This window comes from Bos javanicus, chromosome 13 (genome assembly GCF_032452875.1).
Source record: "Bos javanicus breed banteng chromosome 13, ARS-OSU_banteng_1.0, whole genome shotgun sequence".
In the NCBI taxonomy this organism is placed as follows: Eukaryota; Metazoa; Chordata; class Mammalia; order Artiodactyla; family Bovidae; genus Bos; species Bos javanicus.
This window is the reverse complement of record NC_083880.1, coordinates 26,554,673-26,570,902: the sequence shown is the minus strand read 5'-3', so window position 1 is coordinate 26,570,902 and position 16,230 is coordinate 26,554,673. Positions and strand designations below refer to the sequence as shown.

Genomic DNA, 16,230 nt, shown 5'->3' with positions numbered 1-16,230 from the left:
AAAACATGTATCTATAAAGCTCACTAAAGCAAAGCACAGTAAAATGAGGTATGGCAATTAAAAAAAAAAAAATCACCACTGAAATCCCATATTGAGCAGGTGATATGCAGGGCAATTTCACATACTTTGTCTTATTTAATCCTAATGGTAGCCCTGTGATAGACCTTATCTTCACGTTTAAGGGAAAAAAAAAGAAAGACCACACAGATAAATAGCCAATGATGCCCCTGATTAGTATTTGGCAGGAGAGGTCTACAGAGCAATGAGAGCTGCTTAAGGCTGAGAATGCAGGGAATGGGAGAAAGCTAACCTGGCCAGGGAGACCAGAAAAGACTTTCTTGAATACATGAGTATGGGCTGAGACCTAACGGATAAGTAGGAAAAAAGGAGGTTGAAGAATATGCTAGAATGAAGGAATAGCATGTGCAAAGGGACACAGTATAGGAGATATGAGCGATTCTGGCATATTCACAGAATTGAAAGCAGCCTATGAAGCAGGAGAAAGGAGTCCCTCAGGTCTGTGTCCAGATCACTGGCAACTATTTTAAGCAGAGATGTGACAGGATCAGACTCTAGCTGCCCTGTGAGGTATAATGTGGGAGGAACTGAGCTAAAACAGGGACACAGGTGTGGAGACTGTGTGTCTTAACCCAGGAAATGGATTGTTGACCCTATACCACTATTAGGCACCGTCTTACACCATTAGCACTTTGCCTACTTTGATCTCAAGAAGTAAACCCCACTTAGGAGGCTGAGTGCCCCAGGAAAATAGCGAGATCATTGCAGGCAGACAGGCCTGGGCTTATGCTATGGTTCTCCCTCCAAGCAAGAGCTTGGAAGAGCGAGTTGTTTACTCTTGCTCAGCCTTGGTTAGTTTCATCAAACATAAAATGAAAACAATATTTGCCTCATACATTGTTGGAAAGGCTAAATAAAAAGTATGTGAAGAGTCAAGCCATGAAAGGGCCCTCAGTAAAGGTTATTATTGTTATTATCATCATTATATGATTATGATTACTTAACATCACAGCTGTTTTTTTTTTTTTTACCTCAATATGCTTACCTAATGGAAAAATAATCATTTCTGAAATAGTTTGCAATGGGACAAAATTTTTTTAAATATAAAATCATATAGGACATATCATGGGACTGTAGAAATAATTAAAAGAGTAAGAGATGGGGGCTTCCTGATTTGGTCTCAGCTCTCAAATATATTGTGTTTGGCCTCTCTGAATCTTTATATCTTCATTCTGTTGGTTGTGTTTTTATTGCTTATTTTTCAAAGAATGTCATAAAAATAAAATATACCCCGTGTCATGAACATTCTTTAAATTAATATAAAAAAATAAAAATAAAAAAGAGGTGTCTGTATTTTACAAAGCAAGTCAGTCAAGAGATATGTAATAGCAATAAGCAAAAAATTAATATGAAATATAAGTATGGTATTTCAAAAGACATAAGTAAAAAAAAAAACTGGTTCTCCCTTTATGCTGACATCATTAGGAAAACCTAAATATTAAGTGACAATAAAAATTCCCATAAACATTTTGCAAAAAAAAAAAAAAAAAAATATATATATATATATATATATATATATATATATATATATCAGTTCCCACAGGAGAAAATCTTCTACCCCTTCTCTTCTTTCACAGTTTCATTACAAGTGTGTAACTGGAATGTAGGAGGGCTAGTAACTAGTGCTCTTCTGTATGTTCTGAAAATGAACATACAGAGAATTTAGAAGGAAATAATTTCTAAACAGAGCTGTGTATATTATTCATGCTCAAGAAATTATAGTATAACAAAATTTAATAAAAATACAGGAAGAGGAAAAATTGTATCAAAGTGAAAGCAATAATTCAAAAATCACAACTAAATAACAGAGAAAATAGATGGCCCAGTAAAATCTGAGCAAGAAATTCTCTTCTTGGAATTTCAATTCTGGATTGCAATATAAATACAATGATTCTTCAAGATGGAAAAACTCTGGGTGAGAGTCTGTCCAAGCTGGTACAGTCCACCCACCTCCCCACACATGCCAGGCTGATAACAAGGATGCTACTCAGACCCTCCAAGAAGCACCGTCTTTACGCAGATTCATGTCAGAAGTCTAGCACTATTAGCATGACTTTCTGGGTACCACCAAAGTTCCTATTTGGCCATCTTTGGGTACCCCCACGCAAAATAATTTGTGCACCTGCAAGCGTGCACAGTTGTTTCAGTCGTGTCCGACTCTTTGTGACCCATGGACTGTAGCCCGCCAGGCTCCTCTGCCAGGGGACTCTCCAAGCAAGAAGACTGGACTGGGTTGCCATGCCCTCCTCCAGTGGATCTTCTCAACCCAGGGGATCGAACCCACATCTCCCATGTCTCCTGCATTGCAGGCAGATTCTTTACCGCTGAGCCACCAGGGAAGCCAGCAAAATAATTTATTGGAGCTTTATTATGATAAGAGGTATAATTAGCAGTCATTTTGTAGAATGAAGTATTGATGCCACAAGCCAATTTTCTGAAAGTGCCTTTAAAGCAGCACCTGCACCATTCATGTTTATAAATCAGGTAATTGTACCACTTATGTGTATATGTAATCAGTCTAACTTGCATATGTAAATCAATTGTCTTACATACAGTTGCCAGCTCTTTGCTTTTTCCATGTTTTCCCTCAACTTTGAATTTCAAATAGATCAGATTTCTGAAATACTATTTTAATAAACTACTGTTTATTCTTTTTCTCAAGCCGTTAAGGGATATTTCCAACTCTTACATCTAATAATAAAGACAATATGTAACATAGCTAGTGAGAAGTTGCTGTATAACACAGGGAGGTTAACCGGTGCTCTGAGACAACGCAGAGGGATGGGATATGGGGTGGGGTAGAAGGAAGGTTCAAGAGGGAAAAGATATATGTATATTCATGGCTAATTCATGCTGTTCTATGGCAGAAGCTAACATAACATTGTAAAGCAATTATTCTCCAATTAAAAATAAATTTTAAAAACATATGTACAAAGTTCAAAGAAGCTAAGTCTCTGCTGATTCATTGCATCAGGATGCCACTTCACTTGTACTGGATATTCAAGACCTTTTTAATCAATCTTTTCGGCTCTCTCAAAAGAACACTTTAACTATGATCTGGAATCTTCAACTCTCACCTAACCCTGAGTGATAATACTAAGAAATGACAATATAATTAGAATAGGAATTTGTTAGGCATAAAAGACATCAGCAGATCTTATTCAATAGTTTAAACTCTGGGAAAGATTTATACTTTTGTTCTTGACATTTAGGCCTATATTAAGCAGAACAACTGAATCTTCAAATGCCAATTTTCCAATTATTTTACATGGAAAAAAAAACATAAGAGATGCATTATTGAAAATGTTCTCAAAGATATAAATATACACAATTTTTATTCAGGATTCCATCAAGGATTTGCAGAGCATCACATCTCAAATACACAAACACAAATACGAAATAAATTATCCATTAATTTAAGACAAAATGGCTTAAGTTCATAATTTATTCTGTTACTTGAGACCAAATTGCCAACATCCACTGGATCATCGAAAAAGCAAAAGAGTTCCAGAAAAACATCTATTTCTGCTTTATTGACTATGTCAAAGCCTTTGACTGTGTGGAGCACAATAAACTGTGGAAAATTCTGAAAGAGATGAGAATACCAGACCACCTGACCTGCCTCTTGAGAAACCTATATGCAGGTCAGGAAGCAACAGTTAGAACTGGACATGGAACAACAGACTGGTTCCAAATAGGAAAAGGAGTATGTCAAGGCTGTATACTGTCACCCTGCTTATTTAACTTCTATGCAGAGTACATCATGAGAAACGCTGGGCTGGAAGAAGCACAAGCTGGAATCAAGATTGCTGGGAGAAATATCTCAATAACCTCAGATATGCAGATGACACCATCCTTATGGCAGAAAGTGAAGAGGAACTAAAAAGCCTCTTGATGAAAGTGAAAGAGGAGAGTGAAACAGTTGGCTTAAAGCTCAACATTCAGAAAACGAAGATCATGGCATCTGGTCCCATCACCTCATGGGAAATAGATGGGGAAACAGTGGAAACAGTGTCAGACTTTATTTGTTGGGCTCCAAAATCACTGCAGATGGTGACTGTAGCCGTGAAATTAAAAGACGCTTACTCCTTGGAAGAAAAGTTATGACCAACCTAGATAGCATATTCAAAAGCAGAGACGATACCTTGCCAACAAAAGTCCATCTAGTCAAGGCTATGGGTTTTCCAGTGGTCATGTATGGATGTGAGAGTTGGACTGTGAAGAAGGCTGAGAGCTAAAGAATTGATGGTTTTGAACTGTGGTGTTGGAGAAGACTCTTGAGAGTCCCTTGGACTGCAAGGAGATTCAACCAGTCCATTCTAAAGGAGATCAGCCCTGGGATTTCTTTAGAAGGAATGATGCTAAAGCTGAAACTCCAGTACTTTGGCCACCTCATGCGAAGAGTTGACTCATTGTAAAAAGACTCTGATGCTGGGAGGAATTGGGGGCAGGAGGAAAAGGGGATGACAGAGGATGAGATGGCTGGACGGCATCACCGACTCAATGGACGTGAGTTTGAGTGAACTCTGGGAGTTGGTGATGGACAGGGAGGCCTGACGTGCTGCGATTCATGGGGTCGCAAAGAGTCGGACACGACTGAGTGACTGAACTGAACTTGGGTAATTGTGTTGAGAGAAGTAAAAGTTTTGCTCTGTTTTTTGTGTGATTTAACTAAAAATATAAAGCTATCTTGAATTGAGAAATACAAAATAATTCTGAAATCATAATAAGTTGCCTATCATCAAAGAACACGCCTGGCTCTTAAAACATTTTTTTTTAACTTCTATAAAGTAATAGTTTCAGATTGTGAAAAGGTTCTTGAAAATTCTATTGTAATTTTGAAAGACTATGATTCAATCAAAAGTGGCAGATTAAATATCTACATGTATTTCCTCTTACTCATAAATCTCCATGAAAATGCCAGTAAAGGAATTAAAAATAAATAAATAAATAAAACCACTAGCGAAAAAAGAACAAAATGGGAGAGAAGTTAAGAAGAGATTGCAACAAAATTTTTCAACATGGAATGCAGGTGACTGAGTGGTTAACTGACCCAGAAACACAGAGAAAGCCACAAACCAAAGTGCTAGGTGGGGGAGCTGTGTTGAGGTCACCTGAGCAGATTAACCCAGAGAGGGCAAGATAACAGTGAAAGTGGAGAGGTGGGAGGGGAGGGGCAGAAAACAAGGCTTCCTTTGCAAGTCTCTCTTCAAAAGACTTGATGCCCTCTTACGCCACATTCAAAGTATCCACATCCAAAAGCCTGCCAGAGCTACTTCACACACACACAGAGAGACTGGAGGTTTTGCTCCTAGAGAAACTGAACTGAAGGGACTCAATATTTGGTGACATCAGTACAGTGAATAACAGGAGGAACACACAGAATTCCTGATGTGCAAAATAGAGAAGAGACCAAGGAATCCAGGAAAGTGGATTCCACCCAGATGAGCAGCAGAGAGGCAGCAGGGGTCAGATACCTGGCAGACCTCCAGGATGGAGCAGGAGGATGTAGGATTCCAGAGGGGCAATCAGTAATCGTGCCAACATTCAGAACATGGATTAGAAAATGAAAGAGTAGAGAAACTGAACCATCTGTTTCCAGGTTCAACAACCAACTCAGGAAAGACACATACCTACCTGCTCAGGAAAGGGTGGCACCACTAACCTGGATCTACAGTAATACTGTCCTGTATTACTGCTTTCTATGAAATTCAAAGGTGTTTGCTCCTTGGAAGAAAAGCTATGATAAACCTAGACAGTGTATTACAAAGTAGAGACATTACTTTGCCAACAAAAGTCCCTATGGCCAAAGCTATGGTTTTTCTGGTAGTCATGTAAAGATGTGAGAGTTGGACCACAAAGAAGGCTGAGCACCAAAGAATTGATGTTTTCAAACTGTGGTGCTGGAGAAGACTCTTGAGAGTCACTTGGACTTGCAAGGAGATCAAACCAGTCAATCCTAAAGGAAATCAACCCTGAATATTCATTGAAAGGATAGATATTGAAGCTGAAGCTCCAGTACTTTGGACACCTGATGTGAAGAACCAACTCACTGGAAAAAACCCTGATGCTGCAAAAGACTGAAGGCAAAAAGAGAAGGGGGCAGCAGAGGATGAGATGGTTAGATAGCATCACCAACTCAATGACCATAAATATGAGCAAACTCTGGGAGACAGTGAAGGACACGAGCCTGGCGTGCTGCTGTCCAGGGGGTCAAAAGAGTTGGACTTGATTTAGTAACTAAACAACAAAAAATTAATCAAGTGAATGTATTTTTTTAAAAGATAAAAATGATTAAGTCTATCTGAAATTATATGAACTGGAAAATAGGCTAAACTGATAAGTGATATTGTCAATCATTTTAAACATACAAAAATAGATGAAGAAAATATATTCAAAATTAAGAGTGGTTCTTTTTACAGTTTCAAGTATTCTCTACAATGATCACTACTTGTATATTCATTTAAAAACCACCATAGAAAAAATATAAAGTATGGAGACAATGTGCAAATTATTACTGTACAGGAAAATCAATGGTACATTCCAAAAAAAAAAGAAATAAAATAATCAAATGCTAATAAAATAATGTGAATACAAAACACAGAGAACAAACTTGTGATTGTCAATAGGAAGAAGAGGCAGAGGAGAGATGGATTGGGAGTTTGGGATTAGCAAATGCAAAGTATTACATATATTAATAGAATGGATATACAATAAGATCCAACTGTACAGCACAAGGAATATTTAATATCCTGTGATAAGCCATATATATAATTATGTTAATACATATAAATATATGGGCTTCCCAGGTGACTCAGAGATAAAGAATCCACCTGCCAATGCAAGAGACGTAGGAGACTTGGGTTCTATCCCTGGGTTGGGAAGATCCCCTGGAGGACGAAATGGCAACCCCCTCCAGTATTATTGCTTGAAAAATCTCATAGATAGAGGAGCCTGGCAGGCTATAGTCCATGACGTCACCATGGGTCGGACATGACTGAGCACACACACAGCCTAGCATATAAATATATATAACTGAATCACCTCACTTTACACCAGAAACTAGTGTTATAAAAAGTAAATTAATGCAAATACAATAAATAAATGCTGTTAAGGTGATCAAATAAAGGTTTTACTAGCCCTGGGTTTGATAAAAGAAGCTTTAAGAAATTTTTATAAATTTTATTGTAATTAATGATTACTTCAACTTAAATAAAAATATCCAGTGAAAATCAGAAAAAAACACATTCTTCTAGGGCTGGCAGTAACCTTAGTGGTGCATCTTCTAATACTCTTGCATTAGAGAGAACTGTCCCAAGCTATTCTTAGGAATTGAAAAGGCAGACTCTGCAGTATCCCTTTGGCAACTTATTCAGTGTTCCACACCACTTCTAGTAAGGTTCCTCCCCCCATAAATGTAAATACAGTTGATCCTCTGTATTCACGGATCACAGCTGTTTGAATCTGACCATGTGGAACCCACAGATATGGGGGACTGACAGTACCTGGTTCTGCAGTTTATGTCATTAGTATTCAGTGAAGTCAGAAGAAATTAGCAACTCACCATTTTTGCCTAATGAAGCCTCAGCTACACTAATTTTATCTCATATCATAGCACCTGGCACTGAGCCTCAGTCTCGTGTTGCACCAAACACAGATGAATAAATAAAAATTATAATGAAGTCCCTTTTTAGTATGCGCTTCTGCCAGGAAAATATCCTAGTTTCTTTAGTCTTTTATTATGGAAACATTTTCTTTTAATCTTTAATTAATTTTCTTTCATTTACTGGTATTTCTAAAGATGGCAAGACCAGACCTGGGAATAAGATTCAACAAAGGATACAGAATGGAACATATCAGATGAACTGCTTTATGGGGGTGACGTTACTAAACACGTCATTCCAAGACCACACTGCAAATTACCACATGGGAAATAATTCTAAACACTTACCTCAAGAACCAGCCATAGCTTATCTCCATTTATTTTATCCTTCTTAAAGTACATGCCATAGAATCTGACCACATTAGGGTGGTCAGAAAGTGCTTTTAGGATGCTGTACTCTGCTTCAATCTCTTCATCAATATCCTAGTTTCAAAAAAGTCATGGGGAGAGAGCGGTGAGAAAAACATGAATGAAGTCAAAAAAACGTAAGTTAGACTAGCGAATGTAGAATTTTATCTTGTCAAAGCAAGGTCAGAATAGTTTCTACTGTGCTCAATACAATGTATTGACATTTCTCCTTACACTGCTTACGGGAAGAGATTGTGATTTTCCTGTTAATCAAAAATATCTCAAATTATGTTTATTTCATTGAAAAGAAATAAATAAAAGGCTATTTTTATGTGCAGTTAGAAAGAAACATATAAGGACTTCCCTGGTGGTCCAGTGCCTTCCAATGCAGGGGATGTGGGGTCGATCCCTGGTCTGGGAACTAAGATCCCACATGCTGCTGGGCAACTAAGCCTGGGCACCTAAACTACTAAGCCCATGAGCAGCTTAGACCTGACGCAGCCAAATAAATAAAATTTTTTAAGTTAAAAAATAAAAATAAAGAATTCTAATCACAAAATCTAGGGAAAAAATATATATGGAGAACTGTTTAAGGTGATCTTCCTTTCTTTGTAGTGTTAACTTTATTTCAATGGTAAAATTATTGTTTTGACATGGAAACTTTTAGCTGTTTCTTTGAAGTATAGGATATTTAAAGGCTATCAAAAACCAATCATACATGCAATAAACTCCTACCTTTCTAAAAAAGTGAAAGGGTTAAGTTATATAAGATGGCATACAGCCTTTAGTTAGCTAAAGACTCATTCACCAGAAGTAGAATAGGTTGTAATCCTGTCAATAAAATTGCAAACAAGACTACGCACTTAGTCATGTATCTAGAAAACCATATATACATAAAACAATTCACTGTCATAAATAAAAGACTTCTAATATTTTATGGTAACATTTAATATCCACATTGTTTTAAGACAGAATCATGGAATCACAAAGCTGTAAAGAATTTCAGACCAGAACACTAGTCTAAGGAAGAAACTAAAGCTAAGAAAATTTAAAAAAAAAAAAAGAAAGAAACGAAAGCTCAAGGCAGTTAGAGTCACAGAACTGGTTAGTGTGTAATCCAGGACTAGTCTTTTGTCTACTATTTTCTAGTCCTTCTCATTTCATCCCTTTGTTGGAGAGAAGATTATGAGTTCAAAATCCGTAACAGTAAGACCTTTTTAATAAAAAAATAGCCACTCTGCAAAATGCTTGGGTGCATTTAAATTTATTTTATTAAGATTACAATCTCCTGGTTATAAATCTTTTTTTATTTGACTTGTGGCATGATGAATGAAGAGTAAATAAAGAATTCTTAGAAAAATATATATGTACTATGACAAGAATAAAAGCAGCAAAAGAACACATTTCATACTACGGTTATGGATCTATATATTTCATTAAAGCAAGAGAATCAAACCTGATTTGTAAGGTAGGCTGCACAGCAAATGTGAAATTATGAAAGGATAACTGTTACATACATTCACAAGTCATTTGTTCTTGTTCATAAAGAAGCAGAGGAATGGGAGAGACTCTGATTGTGGGGCCACACATTGGGATCAGCCTGGAGCCCTTTCTCTTGCCACCATGAACCCCAATCCTCAACAGCAAAGTTCAAAGGGCAGACTTCTAATTTTGAAGACTAGTGGTGCAGTTGCTCTGATACAGCTTAATTGGTGTCTCTCTTCCCTCAGTTTTAACAATAAGAACTTTCCAACAGACTATGAAGACATGCAGCATCAGTTAAGCCTGTGCACAGTGCTTCTCATTTTTCTCCTCCAGTGGGCCTCCCTGGTGGCTCAGTGGTAAAGAATCCACCTGCCAATGTAGGAGACATGGGTTCGATCCCTGGGGTGGGAAGATCCCCTGGAGAAGGAAATAGCAAATCACTCCAGTATTCTTGCCTGGGAAATTCCATGGATAAAAGAGGAGCTGGCGAGCTACAGTAGATAGGGTCACAAAGAGTCAGATATAACTTTGCGACTGAGCAGGCATGCACTTATCTAACCTACTTCTTGAAAAGAAGCCCCCGCCCTCTCTCTCCTCTGCTCAAAAGAAAATAAAACAATGTAGTAATAACAGATCTAGTAAAAATAAACCATCAAAAACCAAAGAGCAAACCCAAGATGAACAGAGGGCAGAGACTTTTTGCAGAGTCCTTTTGCAGGCTTTGTGAGTGTCAGAGCTGTGACAGAAAGAGAACTCCCAGGCCAACTCCACACACATCTCATCATTTCCATCAAGCCACACCCCCATCACACGCACAAAGCGAAAGTGAAGTCGCTCAGTCGTGTCCGTCTCTTTGCAACCCCATGGACTGCAGCCCACCAGGCTCCTCTGTCCGTGGGATTTTCCAGGCAAGAATACAGGAGTGGGTTGCCATTTCCTTCTCCAAGAGCTGAGTAATTAGAGAATTTGCTGTCAGGAGAGGTTTGGCGATTACAGAATCACTGAGTTTATTCTGGCTCCCCCATGTGCTAGGGGAGACCTACCTATGTCCTAGTAGCTGAAAACACGTCCAAACACTGAGCCTCTGACTCCTGGAAAAAAGAATCTTGTCTCTTACAGGCAAATCTCATGCTGTTACAGGCAAAGCAAGATGAGTTTCCCTGATCACAACTGCTATTCCCAAAAAAAGCACCATTGGCACTGCTGGAAAAGAGGCCATATGGACTGACCACGACACTGAATCCTTCACAAGGAACCAGACCCTGTAAAGGAATGCCATTTCTGTTTGGAAACACTTAGGTAAACCTGAAAATTAATTTCCCTTTTTTGAAAGAAATTTTAAAATATATTTCTTGTTTGGCATAAGAGGAATTCTGCCTGAAGCCTAAATAAACACAGGAGGAAAATGAAATCCGGCCAAGACGACATTAGACAATTTTAGGGTTACTTCCAGATCCGTGAGTCTATACGCTGACAACACTCTGAAATCTAAAAATATTAAATCAAACCACTGAGCTGCTTGAGAGAAGATAAACTTATATACAGATATACTCATCTGTGTGTGCGTACATGCTAAGTCACTTCAATCATATCTGATTGTATGACACTATGGACTGTGGCCCTCCGGGCTCCTCTGTCCCTGGGCTTCTCCAGGCAAGAATATTAGAGTGGGTTTCCACATCCTCCTCCAGGAGATCTTCCCGACTCAGGGATGGAACCTGTTTCTCTTATGTCTCCTGCATTGGCAGGCAGGTTCTTTACCACTAATGCCACCTGGGAAGCCCCCATATTTCTCTTTACTATATATTTATTTATCAAGTATTTATTGGACCTTCTAATATATGTTAAGCATTTAACAAGGAAAATCTAACAAGACATTTTAAAACAAACATTTCCTTCAAATTGCAACTGACACTGTGATAAATAAATCAAGATAAGATACCAATGGACTTTTTAATTGTTTAACACAGATTTTTTTAAAAGTTAATTAGCAAGCAAGAAAAAAAACGTGACTTACATGGATGGGATCCAGAATTTTGACTGCTGCTTTTTGGCCATTTTTCTTATTCAACACTTTAAAAACTTTTCCATAAGTTCCTTTGCCAATCGTTTCAGTGATTTCCCAAGTATCAGAAGGGTCGGGAAAGTTATCAAAGATGATTGATTTTCCAATTAATGGAAGCATCTCAAAAGTTTAAATCACTGGAGAGAAAAAGCACAGAGCTTCATTGACATTTGATTGGTAATATTAAACAGCACACACAAACTCATGGGAAATTATCTAATATTTTCACTGATATGATGGGAAATACACAGCAGTAACCAAATGTACTCAGAGTCAAAGAAATTTTTAATTTCAGTTCTTTTTGCAAACAGATGAATACAAGTTTAATAATGTTTTGTAAGCAGGGCTTTATATGTTTAATACTGTCCCATATTAATTGCTACTATTAGTAATTATTTTCAGATTGCTTCTGCTGCCGCTAAGTCGTTTCAGTCGTGTCCGACTCTGTGCGACCCCATAGACGGCAGCCCACCAGGCTCCCCACCCCTGGGATTCTCCAGGTAAGAACACTGGAGTGGGTTGCCATTTCCTTCTCCAAGGCATGTAAGTGAAAAGTGAAAGTGAAGTCGCTCAGTCATGTCCGACTCTTCGAGACCCCATGGACTGCAGCCCACCAGGCTCCTCCATCCATGGGATTTTCCAGGCAAAAGTACTGGAGTGGGGTGCCATTGCCTTCTCCTAGAGGCACACATTTAAATCATTTTGATTTACTGCTTTATACTCATGAATGAAAGAATTTTAGAATAAACCTTAGCAATGATAAAAGTCCAACTTATTCATCAAAGCAAATCCCACACTTTAAAATGATTGTGTTTTTTATTTTTTAATTGAAGGAAAATTGCTTTACAATATTGTGTTGGTTTCTCCTGGATAACATCCTTCAAGAACCAGTCATAATTATACATACATCTTCTCCCTGTTGAGCCTCACTCCGCTCCCCTTCATCCCACCCATTTAGGCCATCACAGACAGCCAGGCTGAGCTCCCTGTGTTATACCGCAGCTTCCCACTGGCTTTCTGTTTTACACATGACAGTGTATATATGTCTCCTCTTCTGCGTCTCCAATACTGCCCTGCAAATAGGTTCATCAGTACCATTTTTCTAGATTCCAAACATATGCATTAATATACAGCATTTGTTTGTCTCTTTCTGACTTACTTCTTACAGGCTCTAGGTTTATCTACCTCAGTACAATTGAGTCAAATTCATTCCTTTTTATAGCTGAGTAATATTCCATTGAATATTGAATATCTGCTTCATCCATTCATCTGTCAATGGACATCGAGGCTGCTTCCACGTCCTGGCTATTCTAAGTAGCACTGCAATGAACACCAGAGTACATGGATTCTTTTTGAATTGTAGTTTTATCAGAGTATATGCCCAGTTGTGGGATCCCTTGGTCATAGGATAGGGTTATTCATAGTATTTTTAAGGAATCTCCTTACTGTTCTCCATAATGGCTATATCAGTAGGAGGGTTCCCTTTTCTCCACATCTTCTCCAGCATTTTTAAGTGATTGTGCTTTATATTACTGCTCTATGTAAAACCCAACAATCAGTCCCCTATTGCTTTTAGTATGAAATTTCTTTCATATAACCTAACACATCCTTTAAAATATGGCCCTTGCTTAATTTCCTAGCCTCATGTCTCACTACATGTTCCCTCAGACACTACAACCTACCCACTTGGGATCCATCAGGTCATCCCCTTCTTGCTTGAGGATCTTCACATACAGTCTTTGCTACCACTTGGGTCTGTGGTTTCTTTGCTAAGCTCTAACTGCTACTTTTCTTTTCACGTATTTGCTGAGATGTCATGTCTTCCAAACCGAAACACTCTCCACCCCATTTGAGTTGTGTGCCCATCTCTGTGCTCCATGAGCTCTCTGAACCCACCGTGACCTGATATTCCTACACACCCAGCACCTGGAGCACCCACTCTAGTGTTCTTGCCTGGAGAATCCCAGGGACGGGGAAGCCTGGTGGGCTGCCGTCTATGGGGTCGCACAGAGTCGGACACGACTGAAGCGACTTAGCAGCAGCAGCAGCAGCAGCAGCAGCAGCAGCAGCAGCAGCACCTGGCGCAGGGCTCAATTAGGAGAACATGGCTAATGAGGTCAAGTGATTTTAAAAATGATTTCACACATAAGCTGAGATAAGATCTTCCAAGTAGTGCTACTAACCTTTCATGTTTTCCTTAAATTACATTCAATCCTTTGTATAAATTTAAAGAAAAAAAAATGAACAGAAAGACCAACCAGAACATCTGTGGTGGTCCTCTGAATTTTTTGGTTAACCATGCAAAACCTCACTCTTTTCAATGCTATAAAGTTGACTGCAGTTGTTCCTGGATGTGTATACATAGAAACAGGCCTATTAATGAATGTGTTAATATCACATACTAATATCAGCCCATGAAATTCATTTGTCTGACTACAACTTTCAACCTCATCCAATCTACCAATCCATTGATTCTTCACTTTCTTTATATCCATCAACTCTCTTCAGTCTTCATTTCCACTTCATTTTCTCCTTCCCCAGCATAAACAGGGCTTCCCTGGTGGCTCAATAAAGAATCCACCCACAAGGCAGGAGAACCTGGGTTCAATCCCTGGGTTGGGAAGATTCCCTGGAGGAGGGCATGGCAACCCATTCCAGTATTCTTGCCTGGAGAATCCCCATGGACAGAGGGGTCTGGTGGGCTACAGTCCATGAGGTCACAGAGTTGGACACAACTAAGCAACTAAGCACAGCACAGAGCACAACAGCATAAATTCTGCAGTTTGAATTATTATAACTTCCTTGCAAATGCCCTAAACATTCTTGCTTCTCTCCTTCTTCACCACCAGGCCCCTGGGGTTAAAAAAACCAACCCTAGTTAAACCTTACATCTTCTTCACACCTGTGCCTATAGCTGGAGAACACCACACAACTGGGCTGAACCATTTCACTTTAAATTCAGGATCAAAAACTTACAAGTAGACCCTCAATGATGTCCAGCAATCTTACTGCACTTCCCTGCTTTGGATATTCACTTCTCTCTGGTGAGTGATCTCCATCCTCAAATTTCTCTCTCCTCAGATTGTTCCCTCGTTGCTGTCCATCCTCTCCCACCAAACTTCCCAGCTGATGTCTTCATTTAATAATTAAGTGACAAAATGGAAGCAACAATAAACTCTTTAATTTTCCCATCTCAGAAACCACAAACCAATGTGCATCAAACAGAAGGAGTTCATTCTATTTATCATCCATAACTGCTGTCTGCCCTCAGTCTTTTTCATTTGTTCCATCTCATCCATCATATTTCAGCTCAAATATCACATTTTAAAAAAGATCTCCCCTGCATATTTTATTCCTTCCTCAGAATGTAAGCTCCAGAGGTACAGACTTTATTATTTTTAGCTCTGTATCCACAGTTCCCAGAACAATATCTAACACATGGCAGATAACTAGTAAATGCAGGCTAAATGGGCAAATGTTTATTTGTTTATCTGTTAATTTGATACCTGAAACCTTAGCTCTCAGTTCACTTACAAACCTTATAATGCCTAACTCTGTGTCTGGCATATAGTAAATGTTAAATATGTAGCTGCTGAATGAGTGAATCAGTATTCTTACAAAAAAAAAAAAAAAAGAATGAGAGAAATAAGGATTAGAAGGAGCTAAAGAGAATCTGAAAATCTAAACAGAATAATGATCATATTCATTATATTTAAGGGGACATCATTCAGTAAATGGCTATGAATGCCTGCTGAAAATTACATCACTACATAAAAAGACACTTAGGAATAGTTCTTAGAAAACTTAATCTTTATGAAATTTGTGCCTTTGATCCGAAATGCAAAAAAAACAAGTAGGAGGTAATCAGTAATAATCATCCAATTCAGTGATTTCATAATCAGTGACAAGATAACTACTTTCTACATCTATCTACTTGACTCATGCAAATAAGCGTTTATGCCATCCATATAATGTAAATGTTAAACCAAAAAAAAAAAATTAATTCTTATTAAATGCCTCAAATAGAAGTGTACAACCAGGAAAAACATTCATTTTATGGAATAGTGCCTTTTCACTGGCAATGTTAATGAACATAATAAACCATGACTGGCACACAGTATCCAGAACAGTCAAATTCAGGGACAGAAAGTATAACTGTGGTTGCCAGGAGCTTGGGCGGAGAAGGCGATAGCACCCCTCTCCAGTACTCTTGCCTGGAAAATCCCATGGACAGAGGAGCCTGGTAGGCTGCAGTCCCTGGGGTCACTAAGAGTCAGACACGACTGAGCAACTTCACTTTCACTTTTCACTTTCATGCATTGGAGAAGGAAATGGCAACCCACTCCAGTGTTCTTGCCTGGAGAATCCCAAGGATGGTGGGCTGCCGTCTATGGGGTCACACAGAGTTGGACAGGACTGAAGTGACTTAGCAACAGTGGTAGCAGCAGCAGCAGGAGCTTGGGGAAGGGGAATGGGAAAGATTATTTAACAGCTAGTTTCAGTTTGAGAAGGTAAAAAAAAGTTGTGGCAATGGATAGTGGTGAGTGTTATACAATGATGTGAATGTAGCACTGAAGTGAACATAGTTTTT

At 38.6% G+C, this 16,230-nt stretch overlaps 1 protein-coding gene across 7 annotated transcripts in view; it reads right to left on the bottom strand.

Annotated features, from left to right (window-relative positions):
• MYO3A (myosin IIIA) overlaps positions 1–16,230 on the bottom strand; it is a 174,406-nt gene that overhangs the window by 150,258 nt on the left and 7,918 nt on the right. For all 7 annotated transcript variants that reach the window (XM_061436046.1, XM_061436045.1, XM_061436041.1 and 4 more), the window contains exons 3-4: positions 11,592–11,776; positions 8,030–8,164 (exon numbers count right to left, since the gene is read on the bottom strand). In XM_061436046.1, the coding sequence (XP_061292030.1) occupies positions 8,030–8,164; positions 11,592–11,759 (303 nt within the window). In that variant the 5' untranslated portion in view covers positions 11,760–11,776. The remainder of the gene's footprint in view (positions 1–8,029; positions 8,165–11,591; positions 11,777–16,230) is intronic.